Below are 22,015 nucleotides of genomic sequence, written 5' to 3'. Positions count from 1 at the left end.
AAAATCGATAAATATCGCTTTGCAGTCGCAGTTTGTTTTTGTTCTCAGCATAACTTCAAGATCGAAGATCAAACGAAACTATCGATCAATTACGTTTCTTCAAAATCGATAAATATCGCTTTGCAGCCGCAGTTTGTTTTTGTTCTCAGCATAACTTCAAGATCGAAGATCAATCGAAATTATCGATTACTTACGTTTCTTCAAAATCGATAAATATCGCTTTGCAGTCGCAGTTTGTTTTCTGTTCTCAGCATAACTTCAAGATCGAAGATCAAACGAAACTATCGATCACTTACGTTTCTTCAAAATCGATAAATATCGCTTTGCAGTCGCAGTTTGTTTTTGTTCTCAGCATAACTTCAAGATCGAAGATCAAACGAAACTATCGATCACTTACGTTTCTTCAAAATCGATAAATATCGCTTTGCAGCCGCAGTTTGTTTTTGTTCTCAGCATAACTTCAAGATCGAAGATCAAACGAAACTATCGATCACTTACGTTTCTTCAAAATCGATAAATATCGCTTTGCAGCCGCAGTTTGTTTTTGTCCCCAGTTCTCATATAGTTGCCATAGGAAGAATCGGTCGAATAATGCATTTTTTATGGAAAAGTTTTCTTCTTTTTTTTTCAAGATATTTTCAACAACTTCAGCAATTGCGAGCTTCGCTATTCTACACAGATATCTATCAGTTCGTCAGCTATATGTGTAAAGTGTATTTAGTTTTCGATGTGTTCCAGACGAGAAGTTAAATTAGCGAAAACCATTCAAAATTATTGCTGTCCATTTCAGGACTCCACAGTCCACACAACCAGGCCTCCTTGTCTTTATATATAAATGATTGATTCAAACGCTTTACGCATTGTATTTCATAGTTTTTATTATGTTCACCTTAAATTGTCATATTTTTTTTTTTACAATTTGTGTCGATAGATTACGAGCAAAAAAAAATACAGGTGAAAAAAAAAAGTATAGAAACATTCACAAAATACTCGTACCTTCCGCTCCGTCTAGTCAATCCGATTGCAGGCTGTTGTTGTTGTTGTTGCTGTTGTGTGTGTGGTGTGTGTGTGTGTGTGTGTGTTGTGTGTGTTGTTGTTGTTTTCTATAAGTTTCTCTCTCTTTAATCTCTATGCACTTACATCTAGATACGCAGCAACAAACTCTGCTTAAACTCGCGGCTGCCTTCAAATAAATATGTTGTTGCGGCTTGGTTCGAAATGTTTCATAATTATAATTAAATTTGTATTTTTTTTTTAATTTTGCTTCTTTTTTTTTTTTTGTTCTTTTACTTATTTTTTTTTATTTGGTTTTTCTTGTTTGTTTGTGAGGAGCTGATTTTGTCGTCCGAAATTCACAATTGTACACACACATATATATATATATATATATATATATATATACATATATATATACATAATCCGAAAAAAAAACTGGCTGTAATAGGAATTTTTATTATTTTTGTTTTATGGCCACACTCGCGGCGCCTTTACACATGTACTAGTTGTGTGTGAGTGTGTGTTTGTGTGTGTGCGCGTGTGTGTGAAGCTGTGTCTGTCTGTATTTGTGTCTGTGCGGGTGGTTATGTGAAGAACTGTCTTATGAGCTGCTGCGCTGATTGCAGCTCCACCTAGTGGCGATCCCTCGAGTCCGAGCGGCTGCGTCGATCCCGTGAGAAACTGCGACTGCGGGTCCTTGAACGTCTCGGGGAGCGTGACCTGTAATTAGATGGTGTTTTGGTGGTTGGGTGGGGCGGGTGATTGGTTTATGTTTATTTAAAGCATTAGGCAGACAGAGCAGAACGAGTGAGTCAGACACACACACACAGAGAGCGAGACAGTGAGAGAGAGAGAGCGAAAAAGAGAGAAGAGAGAGAGAGAGAGAGAAAAAAAAAATACAAATTAAATAGATTTTTAACACTTGCGTTTTGACACAAATTATTATCATTATTTTTTGTTTTTTTTTTTTTTTTTATATATTAACAATGCTGAAAAACTGTGCCTCCATTTCAGTTTTGTGTTATTCTATGGAGGAGCTGAGGGGAGTTTTGGTGGTTGATTGGTCGGTGGTGCTGTCACAATTTGTTGTGGCTGTGGCTGTGGCGCTGCGTTGAGCTGACCTGAGCTGAGCTGAACCCGTTGTTGGGCTACTTGGCAGGGAATCTTAGCTATTCCTTGGGCTATATCCCAAAAAACATACATAAACACAGTAGTAGCTTGTGGTGGTGGTGGTTGGTGGTTGGTTCTTGGTGGTTGGTGGCTTTTTGATGAGCGGAGCAGACTGAGAAGACTGTTGTTCTGGCTGTTTGTTGTTATTGTAGTTGTTGTTATTGGTGAACTAAAAGTAGCTGTTGTTCTTGTTGTGGTGATGGTGGGTTTGTTGTTCTTGTATTGTGGTGTGGTGTGGTAGTTTGTGGTGTGTGTGTGTGTGTTGATGCTAATACTGGTTTTCAACACATTGCTTGAAGCTGCGCTGCCCATACGCACACACATGTACAGACACACAGACGCGCACGCTCACAAGCACACACACACACAGACGTGAAGAGAGCGCGGCTCAAAACGCAGCAGCTGAAGAGAGGGCTGATGAGCTGAAGAGAGGGCTGAAGAGCTGAAGAGTGAGGAGTTTGCGATCCTCCGCAGTTGTTGTTGCTGCTGTTGCTGCTGCTGCCTCTGCTGCTTCCGCGTGTTCTGTGTGTGCGGTACTTTTTTATCTTTTCAATCTAACTGCTGTTGTTCTTGTTCTTGTTGTTGTAATAAAGCAGACAATTAGCGGGTGAGTGTGTAGAGGAACAACAACAAAAAAAAATGCATGTTAAGTGAACGATAACGATAACAAAAAAAAAAAAAAAACCAAGAAAGTTCTGTTAGCTTCGGCTTGCCGAAGATTAAATACCCTTGCAGGCATGCGGCAGATGGCATATATAATAAAAAACTACAGTGATCGCTGCTCAACTAGAAATCGAGACACGTTATTTTATATAAAAAAAAAAAAACAACAAATTGTTTGCAACATATTAAATTTAGATTTAGACACTTGCCAGCTAACAAATGTATATTTAGGTATTTGTTATTATCAATTTTATGTGCGAGCGTTTACTGTACTTTGTATTGAACCAGGACCAAGACAACAACTCTGCGACTTGACTATATATAGCAATATATGGTAGTCCGATGCAACTCTGCCAAGTGACCAATTGTATTTATGATTCATCTGAACTGAACTACATTGCATTATTCTGCAGTTGCGATAGATAGATGATATATAGTGATACGATGATTCAGTCAATCTGCAATATATGTATGTATCTGCTACTTTTGGCAAAAAGAAGGTTCATCGAGATAGCTTCGCTGGGAGAGGAGTTGGCTTAGGATACAGCTAGAAGCACGGAGGAATATGGGTTCGATCTGATCGTATGTATCTCTATCTATTGTGACCTGCTGCAAGGGTATTACGAAAATGGCAAAACGATAACAAAAGAACAAAATAGGAAAAATATACAAAAATATAAATAAAACTTGCGTTATTTCTTTTTTCTTTTTTTTTTTTTTAGCTACAGCTAAAAGAAAAAATGGGAACAATTTTACATACGCTTTGCTTATCTTTTGCTTTTCTTTTTTTTTGTGGCAGTTGCTTTGCGTAATAATCGGAGGTTGTGGTTGGTTGTTGTTGTTGTTGGTGGTGATAATTGGTGGTTGTTGTTGTTGTTGTAGTAGTTGTTGTTGTTGTTGGTGGTACGCTTGCGGTTGCAGGAGTTGTTGCAGTTGAAGCTGAAGTTGTTTAGGTGAATAGTGAAGAAGCGCAGCGCAGGCTAAATTTGAAGATTCATAAACATTTTTGATGGAGATGCTCGACGCAGGGTGTGGGGGGATGGGGTGGCCAACCCGGGCATGTTGTTGTGGAAGGGGTGCAAGAACTGAGATGAGCCTAGGAGCTAGAGCAACAACAAAAGAGATGGTTAAAAACAGGGACCCCAATGCATGTTGCATGCTACATGTTGCATGTTGTTGAAGTAGCTGTTGTTGTTGTTGTTGCTGTTGTTTCTTGGTGATTGTTGTTGTTGAAGTTCTTGCTTGACTGTTCTTGGCTGACTGGCTGATTGGCTGCTTGGCTGTTGGTCGTTGTCGGTGGCAGGCTGGCTTATAGATGACATAAGATGAGGTACTTTTTGTTTTTGGGGACAGAAGCAGCTGTGGTGTGGAGGCACGACCGAGGCTGAGAGGCGTTGCAGAAGACGCGTCTAGGACTGCAAGTTGAAGTTGTCTACAGTTGTTGTGGCTGTTGCAAAGCGTTGATCGATTGACTGGTTGATTGACTGGTTGGTTGGTTGGTTGGTTGGTTGATTGATTGATTGATTGATTGATTGACTGGTTGGTTGGTTGTTGGTGTAATTGGAGTTAGATTTGATTGCTGCTGGGTCAGTAGTTGCACTTGCTTGTTGCTGTTGTTGTTGTTGTTGGTGGTGTTGTTGATAAGTGTTGTTAATAAATGAAAGAGCAAATGGTCGTTGTTGTTGTTGATGTTGTTGTTGTTGTTGGTACGATACGAGATGAAGTATGAAGATTGTTGTTGCTGTTGGTGAAGTTGCGACGACAGCTGCAGTCAATTAATTGATTGACCGACTGATTGACTGCTCTCACGGTGACACGAGGCACTTGCAGATATTTGTGTGTGTGTGTGTGTGTGTGTGTTTGGTATGAGCATGAGTTAGAGTGAGGGAATGTTGTATTGTGTTGCAGTTGCAGTTGTTGCTGATGCAGATTGTAGCTGCTGCTGCTGCAGTTGGCTGCAGCTGATGAATGGTGATTGGATTGCCCCTTGGCTGATAAATAGATGCGTACGTTAAGTACATAATGTTGTTGAGAACTTGCGCAGAGGAACTTGTGTTGTTTTCGTTGTGATGTGTTGCTGTTGCTGTCGCTATTGTTGTTGTTGTTGTTGTTGTTGTTATTGCAGTCAGCGGAATATATCGTATTTGTTGAAATCGACAATTATCATAAAGCTGCACAATTTGGTTGGGCGTGTTGTTGTTGTTGTTGGTGTTGGTGAAATGTGTGTAAGAGGAGGAGCAGGAGCTGTTGTTCTTGTTGTTGTTGTTGTAGTTATGAGACGTGAAGTTGTTCTTGTTGTTGTTGTTGTAGTAGTTGTACTTGTTGAAGGAAGAGGAGGAGTAGTAGAAGTTCTAGTAGTAGTAGTAGTAGCTGTTGTTGTTGTTGTTCTTGTTGTGCTTGTAGTAGAAGTAGGCTTTATCCTGCAAAATGATTGTGAAACCACATTAAAACTGAGCCCCAATCCTCGATGATTTTTGTTTCTATTTTTATAATTTTTTTTTCTTTTTACTAAACACAACAAATTTGTACAACGGCCAGGCCGCAATTTCGAGTAACAAGCGGGCAAACGGGTCGGGGAGGGGGAAAATCTTCTGCTGCGGGGTGTGTTGGCGAAACAAATGAAGTACGTAAAGAATAAACAACAAAAACAAAAAAAAAAAAAAAAAAAAAACAAAAAAAAATAGAACGCATCCATTTTGAATCTGAGCGTCCAACCCTTGTTTATCGATTAACGATACTCGGACTTGTGAGATTCTTTTTTTTTTTTGTGCACACAATTGATGCGCACGCTACTGTAAATGTGTGTATGTGTATGTGTGCGCTGTGCTCACTTTTACAACCGGTACTGCAATATTTCTTGTATGTATACGCACATTGGCGGGCCCGTTTCATATACATATATTTTTTTTTGCTTGCCCCAAATCGATTTTTCATACTTTTTTTTTGTTTTTGGCCAGCTCATATGCAATGCACAACGTTTTCGATGCCACATATGCACACACATATATTTGTACATACATATATACAGAATGGCTTATACATATGCGAAAAAAATTTGGTGATGCACGGACAGTGCAAAGGGGGAAGATCGGAGTGGTACTCACCTATAACGTCCGCCAGCATCGCCAGCGCGAGCAGCTGCACCGCCGCCGCCACCGCTACCGCTGCGGCCACCACGACGGCCACCTCCGCCGCCACCGCCGCCGCCACCACCGCGTCCTTCGCGCGAACGGCCAGAGGACATTTCGACGCGTATGCGTGTGCCACAGCAGCGTGTGCCGTCAAGACCGCGTGTCGCATCCTCAGCATCGCGACGATCCTCGAACTCGACGAAAGCAAAGCCAGGCGGATTGCGGGCGACCCACACGTTGCGCAGAGGTCCGTATTTGCTGAACGCGTTCTCAATCTCATGTTTGGAGGCCGAGGAGCCCAGATTGCCCACGTAAACTTTGCAGGCCAAATCCCATTCACGATAGCGGGGCATGGTGTGTTTATATATATATATATATATGTATGTATGGCTATATGTATATATATATATATATATATGTGTATATAAATATATACGTAGAAAGCGTTTGCTAACTTTAACTAAAGTTTTTTTTCTTTAGCCAAGTATTAATTGCGTCTCTAGGTATACACAATTTTTTTTCGCTGGCAGCAGGCAGACACAACCACGCTTACGTAGAGAAAAATTAATTTGTGATTGTGGGCTAAAAACAAGATGGCAGCCAATTATCGATGTGCATTCCAGCCAAATCGATAACATTGACTTATCGCTGATAGCAGCCCTGGTATTTTGACAGCACAGCTGAGCTCTACTATTATTTAATCGCACAGCGTTTCGTTGTATTTCACAAAAACTTCAATAAAACAACACAGTACAAAATGGCTAAAAGCCCCGAAACCGTTTCTCTGGACCAACTGGACAAGGATCAAATGAAAACGGTAAATAACGCGGCGCATTTGATTGATAAATCCACTGCAAATGTGATGCAATGCGCAATCGAATGTGCCGCCCGAATGTGATTATTGCTGGCAATCAAACTAAACAACGTGCATATAGTTTTCAGATTTCCTAATGTCCTACAACAAACTTTCCGAAATGTGCTTTACGGACTGTGTACGCGATTTCACATCACGCGATGTCAAAGACTCTGAGGTAAGCGGCAAACCCCAAATTGAACTCTGGCTAAAGGATATATCATATTGGTATTTCTTGATTTGCAGGAGAAATGCTCGCTGAATTGCATGGAAAAGTACCTGAAGATGAACCAGCGTGTATCGCAGCGCTTCCAGGAATTCCAAATGATTGCCAACGAGAATGCTTTAGCCATGGCCCAGAAGACCAACAAGCTGTAGGGCACACAGTTCGAGTTACTAAGTAGTTTAGTTAACAATACAAATTCACACCGATAGCGAAGCTGAGCTAAAAAAATGCATTTTTGTTGCATTTGTATGGGTCCTTATCTAGCAATTAAATAAATACCAAAATAAAAGCAATGTAAATGATAGTTACGGTTGTTAGTCGTATACATAATGTACTTATTTATTGCTGCTGTCCTGGTTTGATGTCAAAGGCAGTTCAAGGATACAGTTCCGGGCTCAAATCTCAGATGGATCTGTGCACCTGATGCCATAGTCAGTGCTATTTCAAAGTTGGCCTGATGCTTTACTCGTGTGCATGCTTGCTCTATCTCCCTCTCACTCTCTGTGTCTTCCTCTTTCATTAACTTTAGCATCTGCTTCTGTTTCGTGCACATGTTCTTAAACGTTTGTCAGGCCGAGAAAAACAACTATTCACTTTGATGAGATTTATAAAGATAACTAGAGATCTCTTATTTTATTAATTTATGAAGTTGTTGACGACGGACACATATGTGTTCCTTATGATAATTGCAAGTTACAAAAAAAAAAGAAGGGGGACAAATGTAGTTCCGTTGTGCCACACGGCAACGAAGGGAGAAGGAGGTGGGAGTGATTTAGCAGTTCAGCCTCATAAATAGTATTTTTAGAATTGGGCGCCGCGCAGTTGCTTATGTGCTAATGTCTTAAACTACGTTTAAGTAACGCTGACAGGGGCTGTAATTATACGTTAACGAACTCGACATGATATCTAGCTATACACACTCACACGCACACACACACACACACTAGCCAGTTGTCGATGCAAGGACCTCGGTGATCGATTACATTATTACATATGCTATAGAAGCCATCGCCTGCGGCTTGCTATTCAATACTTAGGGCTACACACGCTTTATTGGCCTGGAGCTGCAGGTACGCTCGTGTGTTCAGTGGCTGGTGCCGCCCGCCTCCGATGGGAAACCCTCCGCCTCATTGATCAGTGCATATTCGAGAATGACGCGTCCCTCTTTGTATCTGGAAAGGCAACAATATTGTGGGTGAGCGAGTTAGCCCTATATACGAATGACAAGAGAACTATTTATACTTTTGCGTCTCCTCGGTGGCAAACTCATACATCCAGCCGAGCTTGGCGCCACAGTTCTTGCACATGACATCGCGCACCATATGACGGCCCGTGAGCATCACGCGCTCCTGAATGGCGCTGAACGTCAAGTTGACCACGCGCTTAAACAGATAGGCGCGTCCTGCGGATAATACATATATATATTACAATCAACAAACAAGCTGAAACAATAAATCGTGTATACTCTTTGCTTACCCGTGGCGCCAGTGAAGCGTGTGCTGATTAATTGGCTGCGATTGGTCAAATTGGTGTGGCATTGGGCGCAGTTGAACAGCTTGAGGCCGCCAAGGTGCTCCAGAAAGATGCGGCCCATAGTTGTGCGTGTACTTAATTCTTTTGAGTTTTTATCAGAGCACTTCTATTGTCCCTGCCTGAGAGTTTCCGCTTCCCTTTGCGTTCGTTTACCTGCCTTTAATTGCAGTGTTTGCGTGTGTTTGTATATATGTGTGTGTGTGTGTGTGTGTGTTTGTGCGTGCGTTTCTTTGTTTGCTGATGCTGAGAATGTTGAGAAATTGTTGTCACGAAAGTGTTATTAATAACAGTACGCAACGAGCTTGCGTATACTTTTGCGCAGCGCTGCTTATCTGCAGTGTCTTTTTGTTTTTAGGCAAAAAAGAAAAACAAACTTACAGCTGTTTGGAAACTCAACCAGTTGCAAAAATGTACAACAATACAATAAATATGCCACACAGAGCACAAGAAACTGTCGCTGACTTTGAATTAGAAGACAACTTGCCAATTACGACGCCTGTGACAACAACAAAAAAAATAAAGAAAATAGCACAGCAATAACAATGCAACGCTTTCTAGGGCTGTCGCACAAGTATCGATACTGTGCTGTTATCGATATTGTATTATTTGCGACTTTTCATAAGCATTGCTGTGCTTTTCGGTTAAACACAAGTTGCAGCACATTAAATTGATCGTTTGTTATTTTAGTTATATGCTAGTCAACTTGTAGCTGTTAGCAAATGATTTAGTTGCACCAATGATAAGCAATCGAGTAGTTAAAGTACTCGATATCGGTTCAAATGCTGACGCCCTGGTCAACAGCTGTTCACTACACGTGATTGTGCAATTGTTGTTGCTGCGATCGCCGCCCACCTAACGCTGCGTGGAGAAATCTATCCGGCAGCGTTTGGCGTTTTTCAAATATTTGGAATAATTTCGATTGGAGTTCAGTATCATGTGTTTTAAAATTCAAATATAATAAACTTTCCTGGCCACCACAAAATGGAATCCGAAGACTAAGAGCGCCTGAGGAGACCATGCTAAATTTCATTTCAATCGCTTAGCTAGTGCGAATCGGTATTTATCACAACGACAAGAACCGAAAACATCAGCAAAAGATGTACCTCCTGCGACGAAAACTACGAATCCTGCTCTCTCGGGGCAGCTACAGCATATTCCGGCATGCGGCGACGGGAGCTGGAGGCGGCGCCGGCGCCGGCGCGGGCGCGGGTGTCAGATCTGGAACACTGCAGAAAATGCGCGAATGGCACAGCAGCGCGTTTAGTAATAAATTTCTACTATTTACCAACGTTGGCATTTCGCTAACGCTCAGCTCGGTGGGCGACATCCTCGAACAGCAGCTGGAATTGTACAATAACGAGATCGAGACATACAGCAGCACACGCACCCGGCACATGGCGACGAGCGGCGTGGCCGTTGGCATCATATGCCATTATTGGTATCAGATGCTGGACAAGTATCTGCCCGGTCGCAGCATGCGTGTGGTAGCCAAAAAGATTGTTCTCGATCAATTGATCTGTTCGCCGCTCTACATATCCGCCTTCTTTGTGACGCTGGGCATACTGGAGAGAAAGGACGCGCACGAGGTGTGGGAGGAGATCAAGGAAAAGGCCTGGAAGCTCTATGCAGCCGAATGGACCGTCTGGCCGGTGGCGCAGTTCGTCAACTTCTACTGGATACCCACGCACTATCGCATCTTCTACGATAATGTGATCAGTCTCGGCTACGATGTGTTCACGTCGAAGGTGAAGCATTCACCCTCACATCTGCCCATGACCACCGGCACATCATCGACCATGAAGAAGCTGACAATGCAACAGGCCTAACTTATTTATACAAAGCCTTTTCCTTTTCATTTAGTTTATTTAATATACACCCAAACATCTTGTAAATACTGTATGCAATTTTTTGCAATGAGCTTTAACAGCGCGATAAATGTACCTTGACGCTAGCCGCGCTGCGGCTGCTCTCTCAATAATAAAAAAAATGGGCCAAAATGCGGCGACAATCGATCAAACCAACAAAACTGGTCTCCATGCCAACTAGATCATTGGCCATCATTGAGATGTGCTCCGCTGTGCTGTGTTGTCTGATGCAATTCGATTGCGGCTGCCAGTCACTTGTCTGGCAACAGTTGCAACCGGTTCCGACCAACACTTGCCCGCGAGTCGGTGAAGGATTTTTCGAGCACAACGACCGCTGCCCAAAATTGGTCTTTGGCAATAAGTCTCGTTTGTCAGCTGCGCCAAGAAAGTAACTTTTGGCATCTCTTGGCCACGATACGCTCGAGCGTTCCACTTACCAGCTGGAACGGAAACATGTCGCAGCCACACAGATTTGGCTATGTAAATGACAATGATGCGAATGACGCACGCTTTCAACTGTTTTTGTTTTTGTTTTTTTTCTCTCGCTGATAAGATTCTGATTGGGATGTGCCGGCAGGCAGCAACACGCCATGCCACGCCTCGCATTTGATAAGCGCCCCTCGGTTGCCAGCTACGAAAGCAACAAGAATTGACTTAAAATTTTAGCCGCAGTTAAATATAAATCAGAGGAACCCATCCAAAAGCCGATAAGGCGCATTCACAGATAAGGCACTGTCACGTAAATTTAATGTACCTTCATCCAAGTGTTATATATATAGATACATACATAAATTTGATAGTCATATATACTATGCGGACAGGCATATCCATTAATGAAATGCCTATCTCAAGCTGTGGGGGGCATGACGAACGGAATCTTATCGCAGCCGTTTGCAATTCGCAACTTGTGCTTCACATTGATAATGAAATTGGTTTGTAAAACAAATCAACGCCAAGAAATATGAACAATAATAATAATGACAATAATAATAATAATAATAATAGCTGCAGTATTTAATGAAACGTTCATATTTATATTGACAACGAGCTTGATAATGCACAGATAATCAAACGGTCGCAATTCCCGGTGCCCCGCCTAGGGCCTTTGGGTAGACCCAGCAACAGGTGATCCAGTCACAGCAAAGATTTCGAATTTGAATATATGTACATATGTGTTGTATATATATATATATATATATATATATATATAGTTCGCATTTCAATTCTTGCTCCATGCCAATCCCAACGCGGGCTTGGCGATTGTAAACTGGTTTTCGTAAGATTAATTTCCTTTTCTTGTGTTATTTTCGGGGCAAATTGGCAAGAGGAAGAAAACACGATATGAGTTAGCAACCGAAACGTGATTGCTAAAAAAAAACAACAACCAGGCCTCCAAATGAACGAAAGCTCATTAAATATTCGAATTCAAATACGAACCGTCGAAACGTCAAGTTTCGATTGGCAAAAAAAACTGTCATTTTGCAATTGTTATCGATAACTAATCAATTTTAGCCAATCGAACGCCCTTATTAGCCGAACGCTTCCTGCGCTAATGTCTAAAAGTACGTATTATCAGTTGATAATTATTTATTAATAACACTTTCTTTACGTATTACGTATTATCGATATTGGCTTTGGGGGTGTATCGAATTTGATTTGGGCCAACCGCATGTTTGCGTAAAAAGTTCGAGAACATGCATATGTACATATGTATATATTCAGCCACAAGGTTGTTGCCAATGCTGTAATTCTAACCTAAAAACAACAACAGAAACAAAATTCCAACTTGTTTTCGAATTTACTGCAAATGACGTGCGGTTTATTGTTGGCGTCGCCATTGACCGATCGCACAACAGCATAAAAACACGTAAATAAAAGTGGGGTAAATGCGCTTATTTACAAGATGCTGACAACAAAATGTACCTCCCCCCACCCCACCGTTATGCGACATGCGGGCGGGCGGATGGCGCGCTCACGAAGAACGCACGCGGATTGGCCAATTTTCTGGGCTCGTCTGTTGTGCCTCTCAGCGATAATAGCAAAAATCATACACAAATATATCGCGAAGCAAATAAAGAAAGCGTCTTTGCAAAGAGCGCAGATCGTATAGCAATTGCGGCGGCCGCATTCAAAGAGCGCGACACACGCGAACCAGTTTTGTAAGGAATTGCCAGTATGGTCGCGAAAGAGAACAATTTACAGAAGCGCACAGATATCGATGCATACATACATACATACATGCATGCATATGTGTGTAGATAGCAGCATTTAAATTGGACACTTGTACGTTTGTATGTATGTACTGTTGTCTGTTTGTGTGAATATTTGACTTGTTGGGTGAGCAGATTATTGCGGTTTTTTTGTTTTTTGTTTTTTTTTTAAGGTTTTTTATGCCACGCGCAATTTAATATGAAACAAAGCAAACCAGCTCAAAATTTGCCTAAAGCTCAACTTCAAAATACCTGTACCTGGTATCGATTACTTTATGCATTAGCCGTGTAGCGATAACAGTGTATATTGATGCCTTTTAAAATATGCAAATCATGTGGGCGGTTATTATGCAGCTTTTATTAAAATAAACAAGGGTGATTAATAAAACGGTTGTTGAGCTTAAGCAGGGCTACCATTTAAAAGTTAATTAAAGAAAGTTAAATGTGAAGCCTAGCTATATAAATTGGTATCAACTGGTATAAAACACCTGCTCTGCACTACGCCCATACCCTATACCCTATAATGGATGGGTCGTGTTGTATATATGTTAAGTAAAATGTTGTCTTAACATAAACGGCCGCTGTTACCCTATATTGGATATATGCAAAGTAAAATGTTGTCTTAATATAAACGGCCGCTGTTACCCTATATTGGATGGGTCGTTGTGTTGTATATACATATGTAAAGTAAATGTTGTCTTAACATAAATGGCCGCTGTTACCCTATATTGGATATATGCAAAGTAAAATGTTGTCTTAACATAAACGGCCGCTGTTACCATCGCAAGGCACACGTGTCGTTGAGTTTCTCAAGCGTCGTTGAGTTTCTCAAATAAGCGATTGACTGGCCGATCTTGACTTATATAATGTCTGCATATATATGTATATTGTTGATGCTCAACATTTTTGCTTTGCATCTATCTCTGCACGTGATTTAAACGCGAGCAAGTCCATAAAGTTGACAATTTAAAGATCATAAAATCTTTTAGGGTAGACAATAAAAACCGGTTGTTCAGTTGAATTATTTTTGGCAAAAAGACGGCGAGACCTGCATCAGCTTTATCAGTTCCAGCTACCCCCCCCCCCCCCCCCTCACCCCCACCCCCACCCCCCCTCCCACACATCGTGGCGGGGTTAATAAATTGTTGTTGGCATTAGCCTTGAAAGCATTGCAGAATTTCGTAAAAACAAAAGCAAAAGCCAAAAATATCAGCGCATAGTTTTTTTGGGAATGCGAAAATATCAATTAGAGAGATAGTCGGGACAGCTGGAGAGAGCTCTTGTCTAGTTATCTATTTTTGAATGCCAAAGCCAAAGCTCGGCAGTTAACATGAAAAGCACAGCACGGGCCTGCTCGACCTTGGAAAACAGCCCAGCATGGAAAATCATCTCAAGAAAATACAAAAAAAAAAAAATAAAAAAAAATACGCAGCACACGTAAGCAAATAAATCAAGAAGCGCCCACGAGTTCTGGCAATCGTTAAAAAGCCAGACACTTGTACATATATATAAATATATATATATATATATACATATTAAGCATATAGGAAAGCTTTCTGTGGATCCCAAATGGAGGCTAAAAAGTGCACCGCAAAAAGGGAATACCATATTCAATTGACTAACTCAAAGCATCAGCTGCTTCTGATTCTGAGAGGATTCAAATGCTATATCTTTGGGGCTCTTCATCAGAACAGACTTGAAGCAAGGCTTTTTGTCGTATATTTTCGGTATTTGTTTGAGACAATTTCATTTTTCATTAAATTCTGCCCGTTCTACTGAAAAATTGCATTGTTGTGCATATTGTCAACAAGAAATTGCGGGCTAAACTAGATATCTAATCCTATATAGGCCTAATATAATTGGAGTCCTCCAGTGTCTCTCTGAGAAAAAAGATATAATACATATTAGGCTTTCCTTTAAGCTTGAATCATTTTAAATAAAATTGAAACTAGAACTTGAAGCTTTGTTTCTTAAGCAAAGTTGCATCTATAATTCTTTATAATATATATATCTTTAATCGATTTCTGGTATTTAAATAGTTTTGAGCTGTGGCGCATTTGAATTCCATTAGCGTCTTCATGTCAAATGCAAATAATTGAATTGTTCAGTTAATTCAGAGATATTCGTCTGGCGGCATCAATCAAATGACTTGCAAGAGCGCTTATCGCCGCAGGAGATACTGGGCCGAGCTGTTGAATGATCTGGCAACATTATGGTCGCGTTGTCATTGTCGGGCGCTGATAAAACCAACAAACTGATCGCGATCATGTGCCCTGTGTGTCAGCCGAAAGTTGTTTGCTTTGCACTATTTCTCTATGCCCTGCACACAGTTAAGCACAGGGCATTCCGGTTGTGACCAACGGCATGTAACTGTCAACAGGGTGGCAACTCTAATGCCGTTAAGTATATTCTCCCGTTAGGCATTAAATGATCTGGCAACTTGGTTCTTGAATTCGAAGCCTTGGCTTGGAGCTACTCTGAGTCCTCAGGGAATGCTTCGCAAGTTAACAGAGCTTTGGTAAGTAGATTATATATTCCTTTTCCATACTTAATAAGGGGTGAAGTGAAGAAGAAGCACAGGTACAGGGTATGCAGCACACAGACACGGAGAGTGTACAGAATGACAAGTATTCGCAGGGTAACTGCTAGTCGTGCATGCTTGTATCTTGTTGTTGTTGCTCCTGCCAGTTATCCAAGGTATCTTTAACCGTGCCACGCTTTATCTGCATTTGATGAACGACCACAGCAAATTTGTTTTTGCTTTTGTTTTGGTTTGCCTAGGCCCGGAAACTTCTAAGTATCGTGGAGTGTCGTGTTGCCACATTTTTATTATGTATACAGTTCGGTTTTTTGGCTAAAGGGGTGGAGGGGGGGGGGGGCGTCTTTAATAAATAAGTGCTAAAAGAACGCGCAAACAAATGTGGCTAAAGATTCTCAAGTAAACACACACGGGCACACACATACATGTGCGTAAATAACTATGTGTGTGTGTGTGTTGGGGGTGTGTGTGTGTGTGTGTTGGGGGTGTGTGCTGGCTGCGTTCTTTTCTGTTATCTGTTTTCTTTTTCATATTCTATTTATCTGTTATTTTTTTTGCTCTGACGCAAATTCTGCAGAAATGCCAAAAAGAAAAAATGAAGACAAACAACAGCAAAAAACGAAAGAAAGCAAAAGTTCTGTGGATTGTACAGATTCATAGTATTACGTATATATATATGTATATACTTATATGCAAATATATATATTATAGTTAGGAAGTTAACTGAATTGCCTGTAAAGCAACGTGTTCATAACCTCAACATGACAATATTAACAGTTAATTATTTGCTAACATTGTTATGTTGTTAACAGCTACAGTTACACTCATTAACAGTTAATTATCTGTTAATGTTAACCTCAGCCATGTTGAAGTTATGAACACGAAGCCTTACAGGCAGTTAATTAACATGCAAATTTTAAGAGTTTGTCTATATAATTTAATATTATTGGAAACACATTTAGGATAATTTCTTAAGCTTTTGTGTAGAGCTCTGAACAGAAGATCAAACAGATTTCAAGATTGTCCAAAAACTGTTAGAAAATTCTTAAATGAATATTCGCAAATATTTTTGAAGAAGTTGTAGAAAAAATGTTCCACACTTGCGAATCGAATTTCCAAGAAGCCCATCTTTGCATGACCCTACCTGACATCTTTCTTTTATATATAATACTTAATCTTTTCTTCAGAAAATATTCTACAAATCTTTCACATACATATATTTAAGCTTGAAAAACATATATGTATATGTATATGTATATGTATATGTATATGTATATGTATATGTATATGTATATGTATATGTATATACCTTGATTGCGTTGCCGGAGACCCCTTTAACCCGCATCGAAATGGATTTGCATTGCGGCGACAGAGAGAGTACAGCCCGACGAGACATATAGACACGATGTCAGCCCAATATCGTGCTACTTAGCCGGGAGTATAGGTAAGTGCGTTCCGAGTATTACGCTTCATTCAGTATGCTATTCCGTTGTAAATTTGTATGGATCGACGTTTGCTTACGTCATTGGGCAGAACTAGATTCAATTAAAGGTTTAGTATCTGGCGGATGTGCTAGCTAGCAGATAGTTCAGATAGTTATGTTAGATAGTGGAAAACAACAATATGATAAATTCTCTTCAATTCCTACAAAAATATTTACCGTGAGTATAACAATAACACTTGCAGCTGCAATGGGGGTAGGTGTGGCGTTTGGGGCTTGGCGGGCTTGGGACTTGGGGTTGGGGCTGGGTCTTGGGTCTGGGGTTGGGGTTGGGGTTGGGGTTGGGATGTACTTGCTTGACAGCGCGATGACGCGCTTCGGTTATCAAGGTGAGAGCTGGCAAAACAAAATGCTTGTAAGTGTGAGCAGCAAAGGCAAAATAACAAACAACAACAGCAACAACAAGAAGAAGAAGAAGGGGAAGAAGAACAACAACAGCAAGTGCTCAGATTGCGCATACGACGCGTGTGCTGCGCAAAAATCAAAACAAAATAAATGTGAGTCAAAGAAAAACTACTAATAATAAAAAAAAGTGGGCCCGTTTGCTGGCGAACGCGCCTCCAAAAGCATACACACACCCACACCCACACACACACACACACCCACACACACACAGCAAGTTGTTGTTGTTGTTTTTCTCAGTTGGGCATCAGCTTTGCATTTCGCTGTCACAGCGTTTGCTGCACGCGCCTCCGATTGTGTCACTTGATTTGCCACTCAATACACACATACACACACACACACACACACACGCACACACACACACGCACACACACAGCTATAGATAGACAGCCACGAATTACTTTTGTATACGACAGTCATTCATCAACTTGTTTTTGCCTTATGACAAACAAGTGCGGCAACAACAACAACTGTAACGGCAGCAACAAGTGCCACATGCTGACAACAATAACAGACCATCATATATACCCTATACATAACGCATGCATTTGTTAACAATATCTTTATAGCTCATAAAAGATCAAAACAATAAACAGCTAAACAAAAAAAAGATTTACAAATTGGTTGTCAGACACGCAGAAGTTGTCTTGGTTCGAACCAATTACTTTTCTTTTTGATACTAGCCGTTAGGCAGCCGGTTCGAACCTTTGGGTTATGCACAGTTTCAAATGAAATAAGTTAGTTTATTAGTTTTATTATAAATATATATAAACAAACCGAACCTGAAGCCCAGTTAACTGTATCGAATCTAAAAGAAAAGTAATTGGTTCAAACCAGTTGTAAAATGTTATTAATGTAAATCGTCAAAAAAAGGGAAATTCTGGACTTAACTCTTTTCGGTTCACTTAATGTTAAAAATGATGTCAGTGCCCCAAGAAAATTGGTCGATGGTTCGAACCGATTTTCTGTTCAGTTCGTAAACCTGGCTTTTAACATAAACAAAAAAAAAAAACAGATACTGGTTCATAGAGAATTCAATTTGGTTATTTATGCTTACCCGAGGGATAACATTTGATATTTTTTATAATTTACTGAAACTGGCGTGCAGGGTATTTGCTGGTCGTGCATTTGTTTTAACCTGTTTTCCAAGTGCATATTTCTTTTAATGCTCTTGATTATTCTGTTTACTTACATATTTTTAATTTAATTGAATTGAAACGCCCGCTGGCAACAGTTCATAGAATCTAGATGATAATGTCTGAAAATAGTTATAGTAGTTTTTTTTTTAACATTACAAAAATTGAATATAAAAATAGTTTATAATTATACCAATAAAAGCAGGCAGAACACCTGTGCACTCTGAGCCTGAATGATAATGCTACCAAGCATTTGTTTTTGTCCAATCGACAAAAGAAATAATTAAAAATCAAATATATTTAAAAATATATAATAAATATTCAATTTAAAACTTACGTAAAGCATTTGTATAGAAAGCCGTGCACTCTATCTTTTTCAACTTTCACCTTGTGTCCTATTCGCAATCTGTTTACTGGCAGCACGGGTTGATCTTCACAGGGGGGAGGGGGTGGGGGGTGGTGGTAATATATAATAATAATAAAAAATATAGCATATAAGATGCTTAAATAAGTGATATATATGTGAATATATCCCTGTACTGATATTTCTTTACCATGAGAAAATTCCAACAATTTGTATTTAATTTTCTATATCTTTCAAAATTGTTCTTCAATCAAAAAATGCATATTAAAAGAATATTCTCACTGGAAGCAAGGTAAAAACGTTCTCCGCTGGAAACCAAAAAAAAACGAATATTCGCTGGAAGCAAGATACAAAATTTCTCACTGGAAAAAAGTTCCCTTTTATTTAAGTCATGCCTTGATAAAAATTGGAACATTTTTAGAAAAAGCATTTAATTTCCAGTCTTCTTTTGCACAAAATCCTTGTTGTTATTATTGTATTATTTTTCGTTTTCTTCTTTTTTTTTTTTTTTGAAGTTTTTCCATTTTTATGGAAGGAAATTCACTTTTGCCACTTGACAAATGATATGATAAGGTGTATTAACTTGGTTTATGGTCAGTTCCCGATTACATAAGTCGCACAGCCCGACTTCCCTTCAGGGAATAAGACGTATAACTTTTATTCAAATACCCAACGATAAGCACTATCATGGAGCTTACAGGCCCTTTGTGTCAATACGTTCACACCATAAATGGAGCTGGAAGAGATACACAGATTGTGTGCGCTATCCTTGGCACGCTGCCCCCCTCCAATGAAGGTCACAGAGCGCTGACCCACTGAGAGCCTACACACACATACCCATACGCACACAGTTACATACATAGTATTACATGATGTTCTGGGCATATCCAGCTATGCATTGAGTCAAACATTCCGTACATTGACATTGGAAATACGCACACAACGAAAGTGACGGCGTGTGCGTGTGTGTGTGTGTGTGTGTGTGTGTGTGCGTGTAGTCGCATCGCGTGATCACGATAAGCTGGTGGCAAAAACTGCTTGTAATTCCGCGAGCAGCAAAAAGAGAGCGCCCAAGCAAAGAGCAAAGAGAGCTGTAAGAGACGCAACTCTTAAGTGAGCCGAGGATAGAACTAGAACTTGATGGAAACAAACTGTTATGCATGGCAAATGCTGCAGCGCAATTAACAGTTATGGCTGATGCTACAGAGGCTGTTGTATTACATCAGCCAACTGCAAATGGGAATCTTCGGTTAAAACTTGACATCTAACACACACGTTTGGCCCGGCAAATGTATGTACATATATGTATGCATGGCCTGGGAAGTACAGATTACGCAGACACCGCGGCTTATCAGCGGGAAATTAGTAAAATAATAATAAAAAAAAAAAAAACCAAAACAAAATGCTCAAATTACCGCTAGGAAAAACAACGAAATGTGCACATCATGTTGTCCAGGTGCCAGATAAGCAGCAGCAGAAAAAAAAACGCACTTCTCTTCTATTTATTTATTTTTTATACCCTGAACCCATTAAAAATGGGTATAAGGGTATATTGTATTTGTGCGAAAGCCAAATGTATGTAACAGGCAGAACGAAGCATCTCCGACCCCATAAAGTATATATATTCTTGATCAGCATCAATAGCCGAGTCGATCTAGCCATGTCCGTCTGTCTATCCGTTCATCCGTCCGTCCGTATGTATGAACGCAAGGATCTCAGAACCTATAGAGACTTGAAACTTTAGATGTAGGTGCTCCTAGTTCCCGCGCAGATCGAGTTTGTTTCCGATAATCGATAACTTACTCCGTTTCCATGCAATCGATAAAAATCGACATCGATATCCTGTTTCTGGGCAATTTTGGTAAATAATAAGAGCTATAGCTTCTAAAATAGAATATATATATATGCATTTAATGTTGGAAGAAGAGGGTTCAGGGTATCCCCTAGTCGTGAGCTCCCGACTAGAACCTCTTACTTGTTTCATTCTATTTTATATGATAAACAGGAAAAAATAAATATGATATATGTATGTACACATACATATATACATATGTATGTTTGTGCTGGGCGCAGTTCCGTTCAGGTAGAAGAGTCTTGGTCAAATCAAGAAGAAGCAGCATACAAAAAAAAAAACAAAAGTGAAAACACGTGTGCGTCAGAGCCGCAGAGTTTTTTTTTTTTTTTTTTTTACCTTTTCCTAGAAAATGCGTTTCAATATAGCATAGACATGGCGCCATTCCAATACCAGAGAACGACAACAAGATATTTAGCTTTTGTACATATATATGTACATATCATAGCATAGAGTATATATCGTATATATCGTATATATCGTATATATGTTTATGCCTGGGTACTTTTGTACTCGAGCGAGTTCCTTGAAATTGTTTCAAAACAATTTGTTTTTGTTTTTGTTTCAATTTGACAAATTGCGTTTTGGGCAATTGTTTATCTATTTTATTAGTTATTAAATATACATTTTTTTAAAATGAATTTCATCTCCAGAAGTTAATATCATTATATTATATAGTTTCCCCAAACTTTTATCATATTTTAAGATACTTCAAGTTCTGTCTCGGAACCACTTTCGTATTATAAACCCTGCACTAAGTGTTTATTTAATAAGCTAAAGTCTCGGCTTTTAGTCCGTTTTTTAATGGTATTTGAACCCATTTTCAAGTTCTTAAGTCTCTGAACCTTTTTGGCAACCGGAACTAGCGAATCGAATTGAACTGAAAGCTCATGAAAAATGTAATAAAAACTTATACTCAATATACTTGTACGTTATGTAACAGGATGTTTTCCAAAATTTGCCGAAATTTCCTAATATTGTTTGTAGTACAAATTATTGGCAGATTCAAAGCATTGTAGGGTATTTCTAATGCGTTATGCTTCACATTCTTTGGCACACATTTGGATGAGGCAACATTGACAATGAGTCATGGGTATAAGGTTCATCCTTTTGATAGACTTTCGCAATTAAATCCCCAGCTAGTTAGCTGAGATAACGTATTACGTATAAGGCTTATGTAGGTACACATATGCAGATATCTATATGCTTACGACCAGGGAGCGGGCATTATGCTTTGCTTATGAAATGTGTAACGCATGGTAGGGTATATCTGCAGGCCTATATACTATATATATTCTTGACCAGTATCTGCCGTCTCTCTCTCCTTCTAGGCGAGATCTGAAAGCCACCATCAAGAGGCTTCGCATAGATGCGTCTCTCTGGCAATCGGAGTCGGATCGGTCCACTATATGATATCATGAGCAGGCTCTGTCGAAAGCTGGAAAGCCTTTTTGGTTTTCTAGAACACTTGACTTAATGCAACTACATTTACATACTCACATTTGCATATTACGCATTTGAACCAGTTCATGTTGTCTAATGCAACATACCATAATATCCTTTAGCTAGGGCTC

The 22,015-nt window shown here is 39.9% G+C and overlaps 4 protein-coding genes across 5 annotated transcripts; 2 read left to right on the top strand and 2 right to left on the bottom strand.

Moving 5' to 3' along the window:
* Positions 1 to 912: 912 nt before the first annotated feature.
* On the bottom strand, positions 913 to 6,558 carry LOC115768798 (RNA-binding protein 1). The gene is made up of 2 exons (XM_030713494.1): positions 5,934 to 6,558; positions 913 to 1,716 (listed from the first exon to the last, which is right to left on the bottom strand). The coding sequence occupies exons 1-2, from the start codon at positions 6,311 to 6,313 to the stop codon at positions 1,629 to 1,631; spliced, it is 468 nt and encodes a 155-aa protein (XP_030569354.1). The 5' UTR covers positions 6,314 to 6,558; the 3' UTR covers positions 913 to 1,628.
* Positions 6,559 to 6,645: 87 nt separating this feature from the next.
* Positions 6,646 to 7,325, top strand: LOC115768799 (mitochondrial import inner membrane translocase subunit Tim9). The gene is made up of 3 exons (XM_030713495.1): positions 6,646 to 6,777; positions 6,896 to 6,991; positions 7,060 to 7,325. Exons 1-3 carry the CDS (start codon positions 6,718 to 6,720, stop codon positions 7,189 to 7,191), a joined length of 288 nt encoding a protein of 95 aa, XP_030569355.1. The 5' UTR covers positions 6,646 to 6,717; the 3' UTR covers positions 7,192 to 7,325.
* Positions 7,326 to 7,645: 320 nt separating this feature from the next.
* Positions 7,646 to 9,109, bottom strand: LOC115768802 (protein yippee). Of its 2 annotated transcripts, XR_004018621.1 has the most exons (5): positions 8,951 to 9,109; positions 8,516 to 8,815; positions 8,282 to 8,441; positions 7,964 to 8,211; positions 7,646 to 7,911 (listed from the first exon to the last, which is right to left on the bottom strand). XR_004018621.1 is itself a non-coding variant. In XM_030713497.1 (4 exons), exons 2-4 carry the CDS (start codon positions 8,631 to 8,633, stop codon positions 8,124 to 8,126), a joined length of 366 nt encoding a protein of 121 aa, XP_030569357.1. In that variant the 5' UTR covers positions 8,634 to 8,815; positions 8,951 to 9,109; the 3' UTR covers positions 7,646 to 8,123. The 2 variants fall into 2 exon arrangements, 1 of the variants encoding a protein (XP_030569357.1); XM_030713497.1 differs by having other exon boundaries at positions 7,646 to 8,211.
* Positions 9,110 to 9,344: 235 nt separating this feature from the next.
* Positions 9,345 to 10,559, top strand: LOC115768800 (mpv17-like protein 2). The gene has a single exon (XM_030713496.1). It carries the CDS (start codon positions 9,670 to 9,672, stop codon positions 10,396 to 10,398), a length of 729 nt encoding a protein of 242 aa, XP_030569356.1. The 5' UTR covers positions 9,345 to 9,669; the 3' UTR covers positions 10,399 to 10,559.
* The last annotated feature ends 11,456 nt before the right edge of the window (positions 10,560 to 22,015 follow it).

This window comes from Drosophila novamexicana, unplaced genomic scaffold (genome assembly GCF_003285875.2).
Source record: "Drosophila novamexicana strain 15010-1031.04,08,12 unplaced genomic scaffold, DnovRS2.1 tig00002019-arrow-arrow-pilon, whole genome shotgun sequence".
Classification (NCBI taxonomy): Eukaryota; Metazoa; Arthropoda; class Insecta; order Diptera; family Drosophilidae; genus Drosophila; species Drosophila novamexicana.
The sequence above is the reverse complement of the archived record's forward strand: the minus strand, read 5'-3'. Positions and strand labels throughout refer to the sequence as shown.